The 21,386-nt window shown below is 39.7% G+C and overlaps 2 protein-coding genes across 2 annotated transcripts in view; one reads left to right on the forward strand and one right to left on the reverse strand.

Moving 5' to 3' along the window:
* Nucleotides 1-21,386, reverse strand: part of DMC1 (DNA meiotic recombinase 1) — a 46,433-nt gene continuing 25,047 nt past the window's right edge. The window contains exons 9-14 of the mRNA XM_032416660.1: nucleotides 20,747-20,838; nucleotides 20,260-20,333; nucleotides 20,019-20,133; nucleotides 19,600-19,660; nucleotides 5,534-5,650; nucleotides 1-106 (exon numbers count right to left, since the gene is read on the reverse strand). Coding sequence (XP_032272551.1) covers nucleotides 37-106; nucleotides 5,534-5,650; nucleotides 19,600-19,660; nucleotides 20,019-20,133; nucleotides 20,260-20,333; nucleotides 20,747-20,838 — 529 coding nt within the window. The 3' untranslated portion in view covers nucleotides 1-36. The remainder of the gene's footprint in view (nucleotides 107-5,533; nucleotides 5,651-19,599; nucleotides 19,661-20,018; nucleotides 20,134-20,259; nucleotides 20,334-20,746; nucleotides 20,839-21,386) is intronic.
* Nucleotides 6,314-6,469, forward strand: LOC116639920 (60S ribosomal protein L39-like). The gene has a single exon (XM_032416661.1). The coding sequence runs from the start codon at nucleotides 6,314-6,316 to the stop codon at nucleotides 6,467-6,469; it is 156 nt and encodes a 51-aa protein (XP_032272552.1).

Raw genomic sequence — 21,386 nt, forward strand, 5'->3', positions numbered from 1 at the left:
ATAAGCACTAAGAAGCAATCTGCCTCAATTCGCCGCCTACTCCTTGGCATCCCCAATCCCTCCAGCAGTTATTGCGAAGGTGGCTTCATTTTCAGGCATCTCAGGGCTAACAGAATACAAGGGAACAGAAGTTTAAAAAAAGCTCTATTTCTATAAATACCATATTCATGTCACAGGCATCACACCCCTATCAGTCTGAGTCTCCAGAGACATTTCAGAGTTGCTACAGCTAAATGTGGACTATAGAATTTACCTACAAGGATTACCAACCCTCACAAACACCGAACAACTTGCATTTCTAAGGTTCTGAATGTCAAGAAAAATGACCCCAAACTTGGAAATAGGCAGAAGGAATAACTGGGTGTTCTTCCAGTATACTCTCAGGCAACAGTGTGGCAGGCCTTCAGGGGTCTGGGTCAAAAGGGGGGGGGGTGCATGTTTCTGCTGACTAGGCCAATGCAGGGCAAAATTGTGAAAGGCTCTGAAGTGAACTAAAAGATTGCCAAGTACCTTCAGTGGAAAAATAGGTTGCCCAGCACATCCTTCCAGGTTCCCCAATTCTGTGAGGACTCTGCTTTTCGTTGTCTTTGAGCTACTTGACAACTCTGCAAGTTGTAGGTAACCATGAGTAATACAAATTATTCTTGTCCATAGAAATGTAAATTGTATGAGGAGGAATGCAATTGATTCTTGTCCTATGGATATTGACCTGTTTTTGATCAATTTCTAATTCATTTTAGCATTCCTTATTTGGCTCCATATGTGTGTTAATTTGATTTTTTCTTTGATCTGATTATAAAATCTTATTAGTTCCTGCATTAATTAATGACTTAAATAAAATCTTTGACATTTTATATTTGTATGTGATTATATGATCTTTTAGGTTTCACCTTTTACTTTATTCTACAACACTGCAGGAGTAGAGGTTAATTTGTGGAAAACTGATAGCAATGCAGGTGATTCTTGTCTGAGGGTGATGCAGATGATTCCCGTCTATAGCACTGGAAATGAATTTCATTGTGTAGAGAAGCAATTGATTTCCCTCTAGTAGAAAAAACAACTTCAAATGTTACAATTTATTGCCTTATATTAACCAGTTTTTCATCTATTAACAAATTTATTTCAGCATTCCTTTGATTGACTAAATAAATCTCCTTCAAATTATCCTTTGAATCAGTTTCTTCATTACTTGAGTTGAATCAAGTCTTTGACACATGTTTATTTTATATTTATTTGCAAGAAAGTCATGTTTTCAACTTGTGAAAATCATATGTTTGTATGTACTAAACCCTACAGATTTCACAAAAATGGGACTGAGTCCTTACTCTCAAGAAGTCTAACAGGTGAACTATGTATGACGTATGACAAATATGCAAAGTAAGCTAAATTTCATAAAGTCAATATATATGTTACAGAACTCTAAAGAAAGGAGACATTAGGGGCGCCTGGGTGGCTCAGTCGTTAAGCGTGTGCCTTTGGCTCAGGTCATGATCCCAGGGTCCTGGGTTCGAGCCCCACATCGGGCTCCCTGCTCGGTGGGAAGCCTGCTTCTCCCTCTCCCACTCTCCCTGCTTGTGTTCCCTCTCTCGCTGTGTCTCTCTCTGTCAAATAAATAAATAAAATCTTAAAAAAAAAAAAAGAAAAAAGAAAGGAGACATTATACCGGTGAGGTTGATTAGGAAAGGCCTCATGGATAATATTTGAAGAGACTTTTGAGGCAGAAATGGGAGCATTCTAGGCAGAGGGAATAGTATAAACAGAAACATGGGAATAGATACTTGTGTTATAGATAAGAAAGAGAAGAATAGGGGCATCTGGGTGGCTCAGTTGGTTGAGTGTCTGCCTTTGGCTCAGGTCATGATCTTGGGGTCCTGAGATCAAGCCTGCATCAGCCTCCCTGCTCAGTGGGGAGTCTGCTTCTCCCTCTCCCTCTGCCCCCCCACCACATTGTGCTCTCTCTCTTTTTCAAACAAATGAATAAGATCTAAAAAAAAGAGAGAGAGAGAGAGAGAGAGAAGAAGAAAGTTAGGTTTAGGTATGTTGTGTTTGAAGTACCTGTGTGATAGTCCTGTAGAGGAGTTCTGCAAGTAGTTGGAAACGAATATCTAAAACTCAAGTAAAAGGCTAAACAAGAAATAAAAATTTGAAAATCATTGATGATGAGAGAAAGAGCTACTGCTATTTTGTGCTGTTATTATATCCAGGTTATGGTGATTGTTTAGTAACATTAATAGCTTTCATTTATTAAGTATTTACTAATTACTACATGTCGGTCTCCTTTATATTATTTTATTTTAACTTTATGAGAACTCTTGGGTCTATATTATTATCCCCATTTTACAGATGAGAAGATCGAGGTTCAGAGAGAAGTAATTTGCCCAAGGTCACAATTGCTGGTAAATGAAGATGCTGGATTAGAGACTAAGTTATTTGACTCCAAAGCTCAATGTTGTTGTTGTTGTTTTTTTTTTAAGATTTTATTTATTTTTTTTGTCAGAGAGAGAGAGAGAGAGAGAGCACAAGTAGGGGGAGCAGCAGGCAGAGGGAGAAGCAGGCTTACCACTGAGCCAGGAGCCCGATGCCAGACTTGATTCCAGTGGAACTTGATCCCAGGACCCTGGGACCACAATCTGAGCGGAAGGCAAACGCTTAACCGACTGAGCCAACCAGGCGCCCCCAAAGCTCATGTTCTTAACCACCAGACTTTATTGCCTCTCAAAGCTGGTTTTTGTTTTTTGATTTTGTTTGTTTGTTTTGTTTTATTAGAGGGGTGGAGATTAGGCACTATACTCTGAGCACACTATGGGTTAGGTTACTTCCCTTAGGAAATAGCAGCCCCCCCCCCCCCCGCCGAGGATAGTAAATGGGCTATAAATAAGGCCGGTCTTGCTAAACTAAAACTAGAGCTGGATAAGAAGGCCTGAGCTGAATCAGAAAATAACCTTTTGGCTTTGATGGAAAATACTCAGTTGGCCACTTACAAATGGCAGGAAGCTAAGGAGATGAGAAAGAGGAGGACCAAGCAAGGTATCTGCAAAATTGAACTGGGATTTGTTTGCTTTTTTGGTTCTAGAAATAGAATCAAAAACAATTACTTCAGAAACTTGACCATTTGGGTGCCTTTTCAGTTCTTGGTAATTATTTAAAATTTGTTTTTTCTTCGAATTCAGTAGAGTTCTTTGTTTTTAATGTCCACCAATCTCAGATATGCTAAGTGGAATAAAATAAATGGGGTTTTTCTTCACTCAAAAGTTTTAAAGAGAGCGGGGCGCCTGGGTGGCTCATTCGGTTGAGCAACTGCCTTCAGCTCAGGTCATGATCCCAGGGTCCTGGGATTGAGCCCTGAGTCGGGCTCCCTGCTCAGTGGAGACCCTGCTTCTCCCTCTGCCTCTGCCTGCTGTTCTCCCTGCTTGTGCTCACTCTCTCTGTCAAATAAATAAATAAAATCTTTTTAAAAAAAGTTTTAAAGAGAGAAAAATGCAGACTGGGGGCCAGCTATAATTACTTAGGGAGGCTGTAACTATAGTGGGATCATGACCTGAGCCAAAAGCAGACGCTTAACCAACTGAGCCACCCAGGCGCCCCCTATAGTGACGTTCTAGGGAAAGAGCTTAGTTCATTTTTGTAGTCACTCTTGTATATCTGGGAATTCTTCCGATAACCTTTTTCTGCTCAATTCCTTGAGAATTTTGTGTTTTCTCTGAACAAGAAATGTTTTTCTCTTACATCTGTGTAAGTTAGTCGTTGAAGCCATGGCAGTAACTAGAGCAGATGTTATGACTGTCCAAAATAGAGCATCTTTAACAAACTGAGAAACAGTGTAATGATTAAAAGTGTTGGCCCTAGATTCAGACAGTACAGATTCTAATCCCAGTTCCATCTTTTATTGATTGTGTGATCTGGGCAAGGCCTTTCATTCATTCACTAAGAAAGTATTTATTGAGCACCTGCTAAATCTTTGTTGTAGGCACTTGAAATCTAGAAGTGAAAAAAATAGACAAAGATCCCTGTCCTTGTGGAACTTATATTTGGGGAGAAGAAGAAACAGATAATAAATAATGAACATAACAAATATATTATGTAATATGTTAGAAGATGATAAGTGTTATGGGGAAAGAAAAAAATAGAGCTGGGTGAGGGACAGTAGAAGTGTGGAAACTGGGAGGAGTTGCAATTTTAAATAGGGAGATCTAGACAGGTATTGTGGAGAAGGTCATATTTGATCAAAGATTGGAGGAGGGGAGATTGATAACCAGAATGAGGGCTACGTGGGGAAAGATGATTCTAGGCAAGTACAAGGCCCCTAAGGTAGAACTGTGCCTGGCACGTTTATAGAACATCAAAGTGCCCACTGAAGTTGCAATGCTGTGAGAGGAGAGCAGGGGCAACAGGATAGGGACACACATGTAGTGCTACGTAAACCACTATAGAGACTCGAGCTTTTATTCTGAGTTAAGATGGGGAGCCATTGGAGAGTTTTAAGCAGAAGATAGATATGATCTGACTCAATTTTACAAGGGATCACTCTGGTTTCTGTGTGTTTTTGTTTGTTTGTTTGTTTGTTTAAGATTTTATTTATTTATTTAATTGACAGAAAGAGAGAGGCCCTTGCCTCTTGGGGACACCCTCTCCCTCCTGTTCCACAACTTTGGGGGACTCCCTTTCCCCAGCCCATAATAAGTACTGTGATTCATAGCAAAAACCAGATTAAGAGCTCATGTGATTTCTTTTTGGTTGATTTTTCCTCCCTAGGGTAGAGTTATTACAAATCTGCCCTGTTGCTCAGGGTTGGCTAATCAGTCAATCACAAATATTGTACATCTATTATGTCTCAGGTACTGGGAATACAGCAGTGAGCAAGAGAATCATGTCCCTGTCCTCGGGGTATTTGCTGTCTAGCTGGATGGCATGCATTACATAAATCATTACCAGTAGAATATAAGCTCTATGAGAGCAGGGCCTTGTCTTTCTGTTTTAGTCACTGCTCTATCTCCAGAACCTAGAACAGCTGGTGTGTAGTAGGTCTCTTATAAAAATGTATTGTTTATAATTCTTATTAAATAAGTAAAGTACCGTGAGAAAATATAAATTATAATATAGGGTACAGCTCAGACTGAAGGGTTAGGGACAGGTTCCCTGTGGAAGTGATGTTTAAACTAAAACCTAAAAACAACAACAACAACAAACCCCAAAAAAACCCCAAAAAACAAACCTGGCAGAAGAAAGAAGAATATATCTCTACCATATTCTATACTTTCCCTGCACTGACCACACTTCAACTGGAATCATTCTTTTGCTATCTAGCTTCACTGTAAGCTTTGGAAGGTCAGGGACCAAGTCTATATGTCAACAGAATCCCTGAATCCCTAGAACCTAGTCCATAGTAGGGACTTCCCAATGGAGTGAATACTTTTTGAGAAGGAAATTCAGACATGTAGGATCTGCTAGTGGTAGAATTACAGCCTCTCAGGAGAGGCAATTCTATTTAATGCCATATGCCCAAGAAACTGATTAAAAATAAGAAAATATTTACCTGTCATAAATCTTGGCAATTCTCAGTTCTCCTCTTCCTTTTCTCAAGCTTATTCTTGTTGTTGAAGCATGAGCCAGAATGTGTCCCCCGATGGGTTTTTTGGGGTCTGCCTGAAAACTGAATTAATAAAACACCTTTTTAGGTTTCATCATAGGGACTATATACAGTAAAACCTGCAATTATAAGGCAATTTTTCTGTGGAGCACAGCAGGAGATGGGGTAGGTGTGTGTTCTTTTTTTTATAACTTTTTTTTTTTTTAAGGATTTTATTTATTTATTTGACGGAGAGAGACACAGCGAGAGAGGGAACACAAGCAGGGGGAGCGGGAGAGGGAGAAGCAGGCTTCCCGCTGAGCAGGGAGCCTGATGCGGGGCTCGATCCCAGGACCCCAGGATCATGACCTGAGCTGAAGGCAGACGCTTAACGACTGAGCCACCCAGGCGCCCCGGGGTAGGTGTGTGTTCTACGCAAGCATAGGCTCGTTCGTTAACTATGGAGTGGGGTATGGATTGGAGCTGCTCTATACCCCCTTGCCATCCTGTTTAGGCTTCTGAGAGTCCTATGATGTACAGTTCATGTTTTGATTGCTTTTTTAAAAGGAAAAAACACAAATAAAATGTTATTCATTGTCTTAGGATAATTCTTGGGGGTAAGCAATTTTTCTTCTTTACAAAATACAAAGACTGAATTTATTTATTCATTCATTCATTTATCAGAAATATTTACTGCTTTCTCTTTTTTGCCACCATCCTGCTCTGCGTGGCTGGCTGCTTCTCGCCATGTGTTCTCACGAGACTTTCAGAATCAAGCGATTCCTGGCCAAGAAACAAAAGCAGAATCATCCCATTCCCCAGTGGATTCGGATGAAAACTAGTAATAAGATCAGGTACAACTCCAAGAGGAGGCAGTGGAGAAGAACCAAGCTGGGTCTATAAGGCATCACACATCATGAAATGACACACTTAATTGGCACACATATTTAATTAAGCTGCGTGAAGATCATGTGTTCTATCATTCTGTAAACATCCTTCCTACCTGGCCATAGACTTGTCTTATCATGGAAATGATTTTTCTCTGTGACTATGTCTCTGCACCAGTAGGCTGGTTCAGTAATAAATGTGAGACCTTTCGGCTCTACTGCTGTTGTGTTTCTGATTTGTGAAGGACTGAATTCCCCCACCTGTCAGATCATGCATAGCACTGTCAGAACTTTCTGCAGTGATAGAAATGTCCCTTGACAACCAAGTATGTAAAGTGTGGCTAGGGGGCGCCTGGGTGGCTCAGTGCCTTAGGCCCAGGTCATGATCTCAGGGTCCTAGGATCGGGCTCCGCACTGAGCAGGGTATCTGCTTGCCCCTCGCCTGGCTCAAGTTCTCTCTTCTCAAATAAATAAATAAAATCTTAAAAAAAAAAAAAAGAAATATTTATTAATGGCCTACTATGGGGCACCTGGGTGGCTCAGTCGTTAAGCATCTGCCTTTGGCTCGGGCCATGATCCTGGGGTCCTGGGATCGAGTCCCACATTGAGCTCCCTGCTCAGCAGGAAGCCTGCTTCTCCTTCTCGCACTCCCCCTGCTTGTATTCCCTCTCTCACTGTCTCTCTGTCAAATAAATAAATAAAATCTTTTTTAAAAAATGGCCTACTGGGGCACCTGGGTGGCTCAGTCATTAAGTGTCTGCCTTTGGCTCAGGTCGTGATCCCAGGGTCCTGGGATCAAGCCCCGCATCGGGCTCCCTGCTCCGCGGGAAGCCTGCTTCTCCCTCTCTCTCTCCCCCTGCTTGTGTTCCCTCTCTCGCTGTCAAATAAATAAATAACTAAATCTTTTAAAAAATGGCCTACTATGTGCCAAGCACGATTTTAGTCTAATGAATAAGAAATGCCCAATTATCCCTATGAGGTCATGATGTAAATGAGAACAGATTGAGAACCTCCTTCTTGTTCATTAACTGTATGTTGGAAGCCTTCAACTTTGCACTCGTTATGAATTTGCAGTGAGAATAATTTTGGAAATGACTTTGTCTTTATCACTGATGCTCAAAGTTTATTCTTCTAAAGGAGGATACAGAAAAGATAAGTTTTTACTATGTCTGAATTCAAAAAATATATTATGATTGCAAGGTAGTTACAAATATTGTTGATACTCATCTTGAGAGATATATTCACTAGGGGACTAACACTCACTTGGCAAGAAGTGAAGTGTTCTTAATAACCCTAATAGTGAATCCTTTAAAAAAGCCTAGGAGCGGGCGCCTGGGTGGCTCAGTTGGTTGAGCGACTGCCTTCGGCTCAGGTCATGATCCTGGAGACCCGGGATCGAGTCCCGCATCGGGCTCCCTGCTCGGCAGGGAGTCTGCTTCTCCCTCTGACCCTCCCCCCTCTCATGCTCTCTCTCAAATAAATAAATAAAATCTTTAAAAAAAAAAAAAAAAAAAAGCCTAGGAGCTTTAAAGCATCAACAAAATACCAGCAAACCAAATCTGGCAGCATATTAAAAGGATTATACAGCATGACCAAGTAGGATTTATTTTAGAAATGCAAGAGTGGTTCAACAAAGGAAAATCATCAGTGTAATATACCAGATCAAAAGAATAAAGGGGAAAAACCCCCACATAATCGTCCCAGTTGATGCCGAAGAAAACCTAGGCTTTGAAATCATCAATAAAGGGAACTGAATATAAACTAACAGGTTAGGGGCGCCTGGGTGGCTCAGTCGTTAAGCGGCTGCCTTCGGCTCGGGTCATGATCCCAGGGTCCTGGAATTGAGCCCCGCATCGGGCGCCCTGCTCCGCGGAAAGCCTGCTTCTCCCTCTCCCCCTCCCCCTGCTTGTGTTCCCTCTCTCGTTGTCTCTCTCTGTCAAATAAATAAATGAAATCTTAAAAAAAAAAAAAAGAAATTTAATAAAAAAATAAACTAAGAGATTATACTTGATCAAAATAAACTGTGACATAGCCTAATAACCTCAGTTCTGGGAGAATATGGTTACAAGTCAGTTTAAATTCTGCTTGTTCCTTGAAGGTGTTCAGGATTCTGGTTACTCTAAGTATGAGGCATGGTGTAGTAAGGATGTAACTGACTGGCATGAGGTTAAATAGATTGAAGGGTGGTGGGGGTAAGAAGCTCTCTGGTAAAGGAGTCTGCTGATAACAGCATGAGTCTGCTTATAAACTGCTGCTTGGTTAAATGGCTCAGGAGTTCGGACCAGAAGATCCCTGGCTGGGACTGGATAGGATTCGTTAAGATTCAGCAGGTCCAACGTTGAAACAAACACAGAAAGTTAGTTTGGGAGTGAACCACTATCAAGAAAGTAGTAGCTGGGCAGTTGAGACTGACAGCAGTTAAGAAGTCAGAAGGCCATATACTACATCTTTATCCATTTATCAGTTGATGGACATTTGCACTCTTTCTATAATTTGGCTATTGTTGATAATGCTGCTATAAACATCAGGATGCATGAATCCCCTCGAATTAGTATTTTTGTATCTTTTGGGTAAATACCTAATAGTGCCATTTGCAATGACGTGTATGGAGCTAGACAGTATTATGCTAAGCAAAATAAGTCAGTCAGAGAAAGACAAATACCATATGATTTCACTCATATGTGGAATTTAAGAAACAAAACAAATGATCATAGCGGAAAAAAAGAGAGGCAAACCAAGAAACAGACTCTTAACTATAGAGAACAAACTGATGGTTACCAGAAGGGAGAGGTGGGGAATGGCTTAAATAGGTGATGTGGATTAAGGAGGGCACTTGTGATGAGCACCGGGTGATGTATGGACGTGTTGAATCACTAAATTGTACACCAGAAACTAATATTACACAGTATGTTAACTAAGTGGAATGTTAATAAAAAAAATAAGTCAGAAGGCTAGGTTGCTTTCTGCAGGCCGCTGAAGGGGTAAAGCAATAAAGTGATCTCAATTGGATGAAATAGCTAGAGTTGAGCTGTCTATGGAATGCTTACAGTTCAATGCCACTCTTTTTAATGGAATGGCTCCGAATTTTCCAGGTGATCGGTGGTTCTTCAGGGTCTTAAAAGAATCCTATGTTCTATATAGATGTGCCCTGATGATATCAAACAGGGCTAGGACTCTGAACTTGCAAATACTATACTTACGCTTCCCTAATGTACGTTTCATATTGTGCCTTTAGTGCTATTATTATTCACCTTCTATATTTCCCTTCAATCTCTCTTCTATTAGCCGTCACTAAGCTCCTTAAGGGCAGACACAGTATTTAAGAGTGTAGCAACCAGCTGTATTTAACTTTGTATTTAAACACTGTATTTTAACTTTGTGGCAACGAGCTACACAGTGGGTGCTCAAAGATATTTTTGAACGTAAAATATGGATGTTATAAAAATATCAAGGAGAATACTGGACTGTAGAAAGACTGGTGCTTCCACAGAAGGTACACCAATTAGAAATTTCTATCAAGAGGAGACAAGAAGCTAAATGGGTGGAGAGAACTTTCAACAGCTATGTTACTGCTTCTCTCAGATGGTCTCTCAGTACTGCTTAGTAATTCTCCTACATGAGCATGGTTAGTCTCCTTAAGCCCCCTTTTCCATTCTTGTCCCTTCATCTTGGATGACAGAGCTTGCTTCTTTTTTTTTTTTTTTAAGATTTTATTTATTTTGGGGCGCCGGGGTGGCTCAGTCGTTAGGTGTCTGCCTTAGGCTCAGGTCATGATCCCGGGGTCCTGAGATTGAGCCCCGCGTAGGGCTCTCTGCTCAGCAGGAAGCCTGCTTCTCCCTCTCCCACTCCCCCTGCTTGTGTTCCCTCTCTCGCTGTCTCTGTCAAATAAATAAATAAAAATAATAAAAAATAAAAATAAAGTTTTTATTTATTTTTGCAAGAGAGGGGGTGCAGGCAGAGGGAGAAGCAGACTCGCCACTGAGCAGGGAGCCTGACCTGACATGAGACTAGATCCCAAGACCCTGAGATCATGACCCAAGCCAAAGGCAGATGCTTAACCGACTGAACCACCCAGGCGCCCTGACAAAGCTTGCTTCTTTGTGAAAAAGAAATGAGTGTTCTCAGGAAAAAGCTCCCTCAATTTCCCCTTCTTTCTATTTGCTGCTTATATACTTCTCTACAGTTGTAGTCATCCTTTCTTCTTCCCTCTCAAACTTTGCTTTTTCCTTCTTCCAACAAGTCCTCTTACACCTTGATGCCTTTGCACACACAATTCCCTGTAAACGAAAGCTCTTTTCCCACTGTGTTTGTTCATTTAGTTCCTACTCACCCATCCAGTGTCATCCCTCTTGGAAACCTTACTTGATCCTCTGAAACAGAGTACAGCCTTCTTGTCCGTGCTCTCATATCACCGTATATTCCTCTTTGAAAGCACACTACATTGTAATTTTTTTTTTAATTAAGTAGGCTCCACACCCAATATGGGGCTTAAACTCATGACTCTGATATCAAGAGCCACATGCTCCACCAACTGAACCAGCCAGGCACCCCCACATTGTGATTTTTAATTTATAGTTCTCATTCCCCTACTATACTCTAAATCCTTATTCATCTTTGTAACTCCAGTGCCTAGAAAAGTGCCTATAATATAAAAGGCACTGTATAAATATTGGTGAATGAACAGAGGAGAGGACAATTTGGGTCTCCCTGATCTACATTCTTTTGGATACAGATTTGTATACACATCTTCAAATAAGCTATATAATTCAAGGAGCTTTTGAATTTGGGTCTCCCTGATCTACATTCTTTTGGATACAGATTTGTATACACATCTTCAAAGAAGCTATAATTCAAGGAGCTTCTGACAGAAAGGCAAATGTAAAAGGAGAGAGAATTTCTCTTTAATTGAAGTAATCCTATTCCCACCCCATTGCTGATAATCTAAAGAAGAGCAGGAAGGTGGAGCTTTTAGATGTATAGCCATGATTTTTTTTAGCAAATTATTGTTTGCTGTGACCAATGTGGTACCTTGTGCACAAAAGAAAATAGGTGCTACTGCTTGTTACTGATTACTCTAGGTGAAGAGCCTGGATGTTAAGAATGTTATCTCAGGGGCGCCTTGGTGGCTCAGTCGTTAAGCGTCTGCCTTCGGCTCAGGTCATGATCCCGGGGTCCTGGGATCGAGCCCCACGTCGGGCTCCCTGCTCTGCGGGAAGTCTGCTTCTCCCTCTCCCACTCCCCCTGCTTGTGTTCCCTCTCTCGCTGTGTCTCTCTCTGTCAAATAAATAAATAAAATCTTTAAAAAAAAAAAAAAAAGAATGTTATCTCAAAAAAAAAAAAGTTATCTCCAAAGGGAGATGATTTTGAATGAACTAAATGGGGAAATACATTATAGAATGTCCAAAAGTACTAAAAAAACATATAGGAAATATATTATTGGAAGAAAAATGTCCTCAAAAGTGACTCATAAAGAGGTTATACTTAATCAAAATTGATTACCACATTCTATAACAACCTTAGCTCTGGGAGAATATCAAGCCAATTCAAATTTTACTTGTTCCATCAAGGTGTTCATGATTCTGTGTAGAATTTATGGCTCTTAACCTTTCTTATAGGTCACTAACACTTTGATAATTTAATAAAAGATACAGACCCTCCCCCAGAAAAATGCACATATGTATATACATGAACTTTTCATGTAAGTTTAGGGGATTCATGATTTCTCTCTCCTCTGATGCAGATGGGCATTAGTAATAATAACACCTAGGATTTATTGAGTCCTTACTCCATGGCAGATGCTCTTAACTCATCCAAATATTTCCTTTTGCTTCGATTCCATATTTAGTGAATAACTTTAGATTAAAACTTGAATTCCTATAAAGGTCTGCCTACAGGTAGAGAATGCACTGGTCAAGAAACTCAAATGTAGTTACATTTTTCATTGTCAGTAAACTGGCCCTCTGCTCTTTCACTCTCTTGAGCTTGATTAATGTGAATCTTCCCCTAAGAAATGGATTGGCTCTCAGCAGGTGACCAAATCAAATCTCTGCCTATAAGGCTGAGAGTCCTGAACTCTGGTCAATTCACCAGGGTAATGGATACATCCTGCAAAGTTTCTCAACAGCTTGCCAACCTCTCTCCAGGCATAGATGGCCTTGATGTACTGTGTGGTGTATGAGCTTTGGAGTTAGACCGGGTTCAAGTTTTGGCTTACCAGCCAGCCATGTGACTTCAGGAAAATTGCTTAAGCATTGTAAGTGTCTGTTTCTTTATTTTATTTTATTTTATTTTTTTAAAGATTTTTATTTATTTGACAGAGAGAGAGACAGCTAGAGAGGGAACACAAGTAGGGGGAATGGGAGAGGGAGAAGCAGGCTCCTTGCCGAGCAAGGAACCCAATGCGGGGCTCGATCCCAGAACCCTGGGATCATGACCTGAGCCGAAGGCAGACGCTTAACGACTGAGCCACCCAGGCGCCCCTGTTTCTTTATTTTAAATGGGGAGTAATAATGGTCCCTAACTGGTAGGGTATTTGTAAGAATAAAATGAAATAGTTTAAGTAAGGCATTAGCCCAGTGACCATAATTATCTGCTTTTCCAATCCTGACTCAAACATGTATGATCAATGTTACCTTGGGCTAGTTACTTAACTTTATGAACCTCGGTTTCTTTACCTATAACATGGGAACAAAAAGATCTCACCTCTTAGGGCTGTCATAAGGACTCAAGATATAACTCATTGAGAGCCTACTACATGCCAGGAGCTGTGCCAGGTCATTTATGTACATTAGCTCTATCTTAACACTAACCTTGGCACATAAGAGATACTCAATAAATGGTAGCTCTGGTTATTTAATTAAATGATTCAGTTAAAACAGCCACTCTTTCAGTGACATGTAGACCAAGAAATTTTCTTAAAGTTTCTTTCAACCTCGAGTATTCTAGCAATTATAACCAAGGCTTGAGGTAAAGTACAAGAAGATGTAGCATTCCGCATCCTTTTAGAGGGCTTTAATTTACTTCTATTTCTGACCTAGTAAAACAGCTTCAGAAAACCACCCACATTCCTCCTTCAGCCTATTCTTATTTACCCTTCTTTCATATTTTCTTCTCTTCTTTCCTCCTTTTCTCAGGGGATGGGAGAGTATGATGGGTAGGAGGAAGAGAGAGGCGTGGATATTAGGAATAAAGAGGGGCCAAGAGAGACTGTGTCATTTATCCCCATCTGATTGAACAGGACATAGTGTATTACATCGTTGAGGGTAAGACCCAGAGCAGCCTGACCTCCCAACTTCAAACCAGCATGCTGGGGTCATGAAGTACAAAATTATGGTGATGGTAGGGCAGGTGATATTTTCCTAGGAGTGGGATAGGGAGGGTAGCACAGTGAGGTTAAAAGAGCATTAACTCTGAAATCAAAGATACCTGGGTTCAAATCCTGGCTCCCGTTTTTATTTATTTATTTATTTAGTTAGTTAGTTAAATGTCCCAGACTTGGCCAGAGGGAGCCCCTTCATTTTTTATTTATTTTTTTTCAAAGATTTTATCTATCTACTTATTTGACAGAAAGAGAGGGAGTGGCAGACAGAGGAAGAAGCAGCCCCCCCCGCCCCCCCCAGGAGCAAGGAGCCGGATGCCAAAGCGGAAGGCAGATGCCTAACCAACTGAGCCACCCAGGCACCCCCAGGCTCCCATTTTTAAACTGGATGATTGAGGGGCACCTGGGTGGCTCAGTCGTTAAGCGTCTGCCTTCAGCTCAGGTCGTGATCCCAGGGTCCTGGGATCGAGCCCCGCATCGGGCTCCCTGCTCGGCAGGAAGCCTGCTTCTCCCTCTCCCACTCCCCCTGCTTGTTTTCCCTCTCTCGCTGTGTCGCTGTCAAATAAATAAATAAAATCTTTAAAAATAAACAAATAAACTGGATGATTGAGGAAGTAGATACTCTGAGCCTCTGTTTCGTCCTTTTCAAATTAGGAATAATAATAGTATCTACTTCAACTACTGGTTGGAGTGGGGACTTTCAGGGGCCCGCACAAAAATTGGTACTGTCCCTGAGGGACAGCTGGAACTCCTGGTACTTTGGACTTGCTGCAGGGTAAGCTTTTGGATGGAATTTTTGAGAACGGGTCTATTGAGGAGAGAAAGGCTGAGTGAACATGCCCAAGAATGAGGAAGATTCTTTGAGATAGGGGAAGATAGGGAAAGAAGAGTACTGCAAAAAGAGAAAATTTGGGGGAAAGAAGAGACTTTTTTTTTTAATATTTTATTTTTAAGTAATCTCTACACCTAATTTAGGGCTTGAACTTATAACTCTGAGACCAAGAGTTGCATGCTCCATCAACTGAGCCAGCCAGGCGCCCCAAGAAGAGATGGTTTTTGAAAAGGGCTATGTTTAGGGACACTTGGGTGGCTCAGTCAGTTAAGTGTCTGACTCTTGATCTTAGCTCAGAGGTCTTGATCTCAGGGTCATGAGTTCAAGCCCTAAGAGTTCAAGCCCTGTATCGGGCTCCACACTGGGCATGGAGCCTACTTAAAAAAAAAAAAAAGTAAAAGAATAATAAGGGGTACGTTTAAGAAGTTTTGTTAAGTAATCTCCCCACCCTGCCATTTTCTCATAAAATATGCAGAAAAATTCTGGGGCTTGGGGGAGGGGCATAGAATGTAGCAACATTCTGAGACCGGCTTCATAGGAAAAACAGGGAGGCCCAAGGAGGCTGAGTTGGGGTGATGAGAGAATTATACAGATAAAGCATAAAAGCACCTGGCACATGGTAAGCAATCAATAAATAAAAGACCTCTTAATCTCTTAATGGAGTTCATATAGTTTATTTTTACTTAACTTATTTTTAAAGTTTTTCTTTTATTTAAGTGGGGCTCAAATTCACAACCCCAAGATCAAGAGTCACATGCTCTTCTTTTTTTTTTTTTAAAGATTTTATTTATTTATTTGAGAGAGAGAATGAGATAGAGAGAGAAAGCATGAGAGGGGGGAGGGTCAGAGGGAGAAGCAGACTCCCTGCTGAGCAGGGAGCCCGATGCAGGACTCGATCCCGGGACTCTAGGATCATGACCTGAGCTGAAGGCAGTCGCTTAACCAACTGAGCCACCCAGGCGCCCCGTGAGAGTCACATGCTCTTCTGACTGAGCCAGCCAGGTGCCCCTGAAGTTCAAACAGTTTAAATGACTTACTCAAGGTCACCACGCTGGTGAACTTGGCTTAATGTTTTTTCTTTAACCATACTGCTTCTTAATTTACGCAAATGATGTTGGATCAGTGGGTGACACCCTTAGAGAACAAACTGACTGCACATTTACAAGACTGCAAATGTTCTAAGATAACTTTTTGTTTTAGCTAAACAAATACACAAAGTAGGTGGCTACATCATGGTCTTATTTGTCACTCATATCATCTGCCCTGGTGTGGAGCTTCGCAGGCTGATACTTTTCACTTTTTATCTCCAGGCCTTCATCAACTGGATCATTTTAGTTCTAAAATCTGTATCTGTAAGCCTTGTCTAGGAGCTAATGCTCTGCTGTATCATACAGCAGCTCCTTGCCTCTATAATTTTGTTCCTTTTTAATACGATGTGCCGTCAAGTATAATGCATGGGATATAAGCCTCAATTATTGTCAGCATACTCGGGGACTCATACCAATTATAGTGATATTTCTCTGACAGGTCCCAGGCAAGCTGCAGCTTGGAGTTCTTTAACACTGAGAAACAAAGATTTGCTTTATGGGAGGTTTTCTAATAGCATTTGAGATTCTTTAGTTTAAAACTGTACTGTTTTTTATTTCTTTTTCATTTAGTTGTGGCAATCTATGTGCTTTATATAAAGACATACATTTAATTTATATTGTTATAATTTAATATACTTTAGAATATATTAATCATAATTATAGTGAACCTTGATTCCTCACAATTTGGCTTGGTGGGGGAGATGAAGTTTCAAAGCAGAGTCACCCAACAAAAGTCCTAGCCTTTGCTATCTTGTCTGGCTCTCAGCTCACTTCACTATAAATCTCCCCTCTCCAGCTCCTACAATTGTTTCTTTCCATCATATCTCTATGTCTCCTTTCGTTGTTTTATTGGAGTCAATTCAAAATGGTTTTACTCTTTTTGAAATTTTCTACAAATATAAGAAAAAGAACCCCTATCTGACCTAATTTCCACAGATTTCCTTTGCCTTCTAACCCCAGATAGACAGTTTTGGCCTCTGCAGTGTTCCCTCCCCACACCTGAAGAAAGAACATTGCTCTTTAACTTGTACTGTTTTATTTGAATGCAACCCACTTCCTCCCTCTGAGCCAATGAGTCATTTTCTCTTTTTAAAGTGAGCCCTGAAAATCTTCCATTTCTCTTCAGTTTAAAATTATTCTCTTTGTGAAGTACTTTCTGTCCTGTGCATGAAAGACACCCTATAAAACGGAGAAGATTGCCTTAACTACTCAAGGACCACAGACAATACCTGACCTACCAAGTCCTCACAATTCTGAGTTAAACGGACATCATTTATTTTCTTCTTTATGTAGGCAAGGCACATAGTGTCTTTTGTGCACTAGTGAATTCCCAGAATCTTGATACATAGATTTTCAAAAAGTATTTATTGGATGAATAAATGATTGATTTCCCCCCCTCAGTCTTTTTAACTTGCTTAATACCATTCATGTAATTAATATTTTTCACATTGGAATCTCCTGTGATTAAGTAGAAAGTACTCATAAAAGGGTATTGAAAAGTGAGATATACATATTGCAGAAGATGCAGCAATACTCTTAGGGTTAGTGTAGAAAATGCCTGAAGTGGGGCGCCTGGCTTGTTCAGTCAGTGGAGCATATGATTCTTGATCTCAGGGTTGTGGGTTTGAGCCACACTGGGTAAAGAGGTTACTTAAAAATAAAATCTTTTAAAAAATAAAAAAATAGGGGTGCCTGGCTAGCTTGGTCAGTGGAGTGTGCAACGCTTGATCTCAGGGTTGTGGGTTCGAGCCCCACATTGGGTGTAGAGATTACTTAAAAATAAAACCTAAAAAAAAAACAAAAACAAAGAAAATGCCTAAAGAGAGACATGTTCGTTTCAGTACGATTTACAAAATTTACATTGGCATATCAAATATCTTCAAACACATATGTCAATGACCCGTTTATCTGCTACTAAATGATGTATTGTCTTGGTTTTAAATAAAACTATATTGCAATCATTAGAGTAATAATTGATTTAAGCAAGAACCTTCAATGGAGGCTAAAACCAATTGGTGCGAGCTTATTGCAGAACATGATATTTCCAGGTGTCTCAGATTACTCTTACATACCCCACAAATTACTTATTCATTATAAAGGTGAAAAGGTCTTTTACAATGGGGAAATCTTGTGAACACCATCTTAATCACATGATCAAACTTCACATCACTAATAATGGGACAAACCGCCATCGTATGCCTCCTGATATGATCTATGGAGAAGGCCATAATATTGCTTATGTAATTTTCCTGCCAAAAGTGTTTAACATTTTAAATCATGAGGAAAAATACCCTCCAAATTGAGGGACATTCTGAAAAACCGCTGGCCTGTGCTCTTCAAAACTGTCAGTGTCATAAAAGCTTAACAAACGCTGAAGAGCCGTTCTGATTAAAGGAGACTAAAGAGACAAGACAACCAACTCCATGCAGTGTTTGATACTCAATTAGTCCTGAATCAAAAACAAAATTAAAAAACCCCGGCAACTATAACAGACATTTTTGAGACAATTGGAGGTGCTGGAATATAAATGTATATTAGGTAACACTAGTGTGCCAGTGTTAAATTTCTTGACGGTGATAGTTATACTGTGGTTGTGTAGGAGAATGTTCTTGTTCTTTTTTTTTTTAAGATTTTATTTATTTGACACAGAGAGAGAGACATAGCAAGAGAGGGAACACAAGCAGGGGGCGTGGGAGAGGGAGAAGCAGGCTTCCCGCCGAGCAGGGAGCCGGATGCGGGGCTCGATCCCAGCACCCTGGGATCATGACTTGAGCCGAAGGCAGACGCTTAACGACTAAGCCACCCAGGCGCCCCTAATGTTCTTGTTCTTACAAGAAATATGCTCAATTATACTAAAACTAATGATGTAATGTATGGGGATTAACATAACAATAAAAAAATTAAAAAAAAAAAAAAAAAAGAAATATGCTCAATTATTAAGAGGGGAAGTGTCATAATGTCTGTAAATAATCCTCAATGGTTCAGGTGGAAAACCTCTCAAGTGGTTCACAAAAAATACACACATATATATTTGAGTATGTGTGTGTACGTACGGAGAAAGAGAGTTTACACACATGCACACACACGGACATACAAAACACGAGAGAGAAAAAATGTGGCAAATGTTTACAATAGAAAAACCTAGCTGAATGATATATGTATATTCGTTGTACTAATCTTGCAACTTTTCTCTGGTTAAACAATTTTCTAAATAAAAACTTGTTGGAAAGATTGACATCATGAATTCAGGGTTATTTTGATTGCTTATTCAGATACATAATGCTCAAAATGTTTGATGGTGGCAACTAATCTTTCTTTGAATTTTCTGTTTTCATCATCCTACTTTATTTAGCTCTCCTTGCCTTTCTGTTCACTGCCATCTGTCAAGCAGAGCCATCAATAAGTATGTGATGTGCACAAACACCTCAACAGATTCTGAACATGCCTAAGTGTGAACTGAAATTCTGTTTCTTCTAACAGGAGACTTCTCTCATAGGACCTCTTATAAATGTATCTCTTGTATATCCTGCAGAGAGCCTCCTTTTTTTGTTTTTAGGCTGGTAGTTTATCATACTGACTAGAAGCCATTCATGTATATGGAATATAAATTTTTATCGTTTTCTTTTTGCTCTCCAATATCTTTTCAGCCCTAGACAAAAGGGGAGCCCAAAGTATCTCTAAAAATGGTTAAACTATTGCTTTATTCTATAAAGAACTAGAGAAAAATAGACTCTGGATAACAAGTGATATTTGCAATTATGAAGTAATATTCACTGAGCAATAGAGTGATTTGTGATATATTTGTGCCCACATTGGGACTGATCATTTTGGAATTATTTTCTATTCTTCACTCTAACCCTTTTGATATTAACCTTTGTGAAATACAAAAGCAGAATATTGGAGCTTACGTCATAGTTGCTCCTGGATCAGCAGTCATTTGATTGGTCACAAACACAGCCACGTTATATTCTGCACCAAGAAATAAAATTAAGAAACTAAGGGAATAGCAGTATAAAAAGTTCATTGCTTCGATTTCAGAGTTTAGGAATACTGTGCTACGAATTGATTTTATAAACAATATTACATTCCTATTTTTTCATTGATAACATAAATTAATTTATTTAAAGTTATTATTGTTATTACTATTTAGGTACTTATTGTATTAGAATTAGTATTTTGGTTTAAAAAAAAAAGAATTGCATTCCCATGAAGGTAATTTTATTTTTAAACATGTATTGCCTCCTGACATTATTCTGAGCTTCTCTGCAAAGCCTACTCAACAGTCACAGATGCTATTCCGATAGCACCACTTATTTTAAAAATCTACCTTCTGAGATTTTTTGGAGTCGTGACAACATCTGGGCCAATTTTTGCTGCCGTTCAGCCAACTCCCCACGACCGCTGAAATCCACTCGAAAAAGTGCCATTATTGAATCAATGATCTGCACAGGATTAATGTAAAAAGAAATATGGAAATGGAAAGAAGAAGTTAATTTGGATTGGAATCAATAGAAGAAAAATAATACGCTAAACAGCTCTGTGAGGGAGTGGTATTTAAAAGCTTGTACCAATAGCTTGAAGATGCCAGCTTCTTCATGGAACTTTGCTGCTACATAATCAAGTAGCTCCATCTGATGTTCACCTGGTGGGAAATGCAGTGAGAAAATGTTATAACAGCTAGAAGAAGCAGAGGCTAAGATCATTTATGTTCTTGGAGTCAAGGAAAAGAGAGTCATAAGAGGATTTTCTTAATTGTTCATGGCTTTATTAAATATGATCTCACATTCTGCCTTAGCATGCATGCCAAATGCTACATTATCCAAAAAGAATGTTACTCTCCATTTCAAAGACAAGAACAAAAAATCATTTGAGGACATTTTAGTATCTCAGGGCTTGCCAGATGATAAAATTTGTGGACTGACTAAATAAATTTGGAGGAAAGCAAAATGAAAAGAGAACAGAACAGCATCAAAATGTTGTAAGTATCACTCAAATAGCAAATCAGTGCTGCCAACCTTAAAACAGCCCAAGCATCCAATTACATGGGGCTCTTACTAGTATATGCACGTGCATAAAGGACATTGTCCAGTACTGCATCATGGTCTACGTTGAAGCGGTCAGCAATGTCCCGAAGGCGATCTGGACGGCTGGAGTATGCCAAGATTAAGGATCCAATAAATCAATTCCAAAAAAAGTTTAGAACAACTACAAAAAATAATACCTTAAGTAAGTAAACTAACAGAGAGGCAAACATCGTACCTGCAAAGGTATTCTGGAGGATGCTAATAATCACTTAAAATCTGTATCAGATTTTTCTTTTTCGTAAGTGCCCAAATTAATAAATAACTTAGTTAGTGATAACAGTGATAGAAATGATGAGGCAGTGATGAATTTAAATACTAAATACTCTAATCCTTACAATAACTTTGGAAGCTAGTTGTTATGGCCTACATTACATTTTACAAATGAGGACACTGACAGAGATTAGGCAAATGACTCAGGATTATGTAGCAAATCATTTACAAGAGAAAAACTAAAAAATAAGATTTGTGACTCTCTTTTGATCTCAGTTCTGTAAAAAATAGATCTATTCTAGGAAGATAATATCACTGAATTATAATTTAAGTCACTTCAAAGTGAACTAATTCACTCTCTTTAAACTCCTCGCTTGTTCGATATGAAGTAACTTAATATA

Source organism: Phoca vitulina, unplaced genomic scaffold, assembly GCF_004348235.1.
Source record: "Phoca vitulina isolate PV1807 unplaced genomic scaffold, GSC_HSeal_1.0 scaffold19, whole genome shotgun sequence".
Taxonomy (NCBI): domain Eukaryota; kingdom Metazoa; phylum Chordata; class Mammalia; order Carnivora; family Phocidae; genus Phoca; species Phoca vitulina.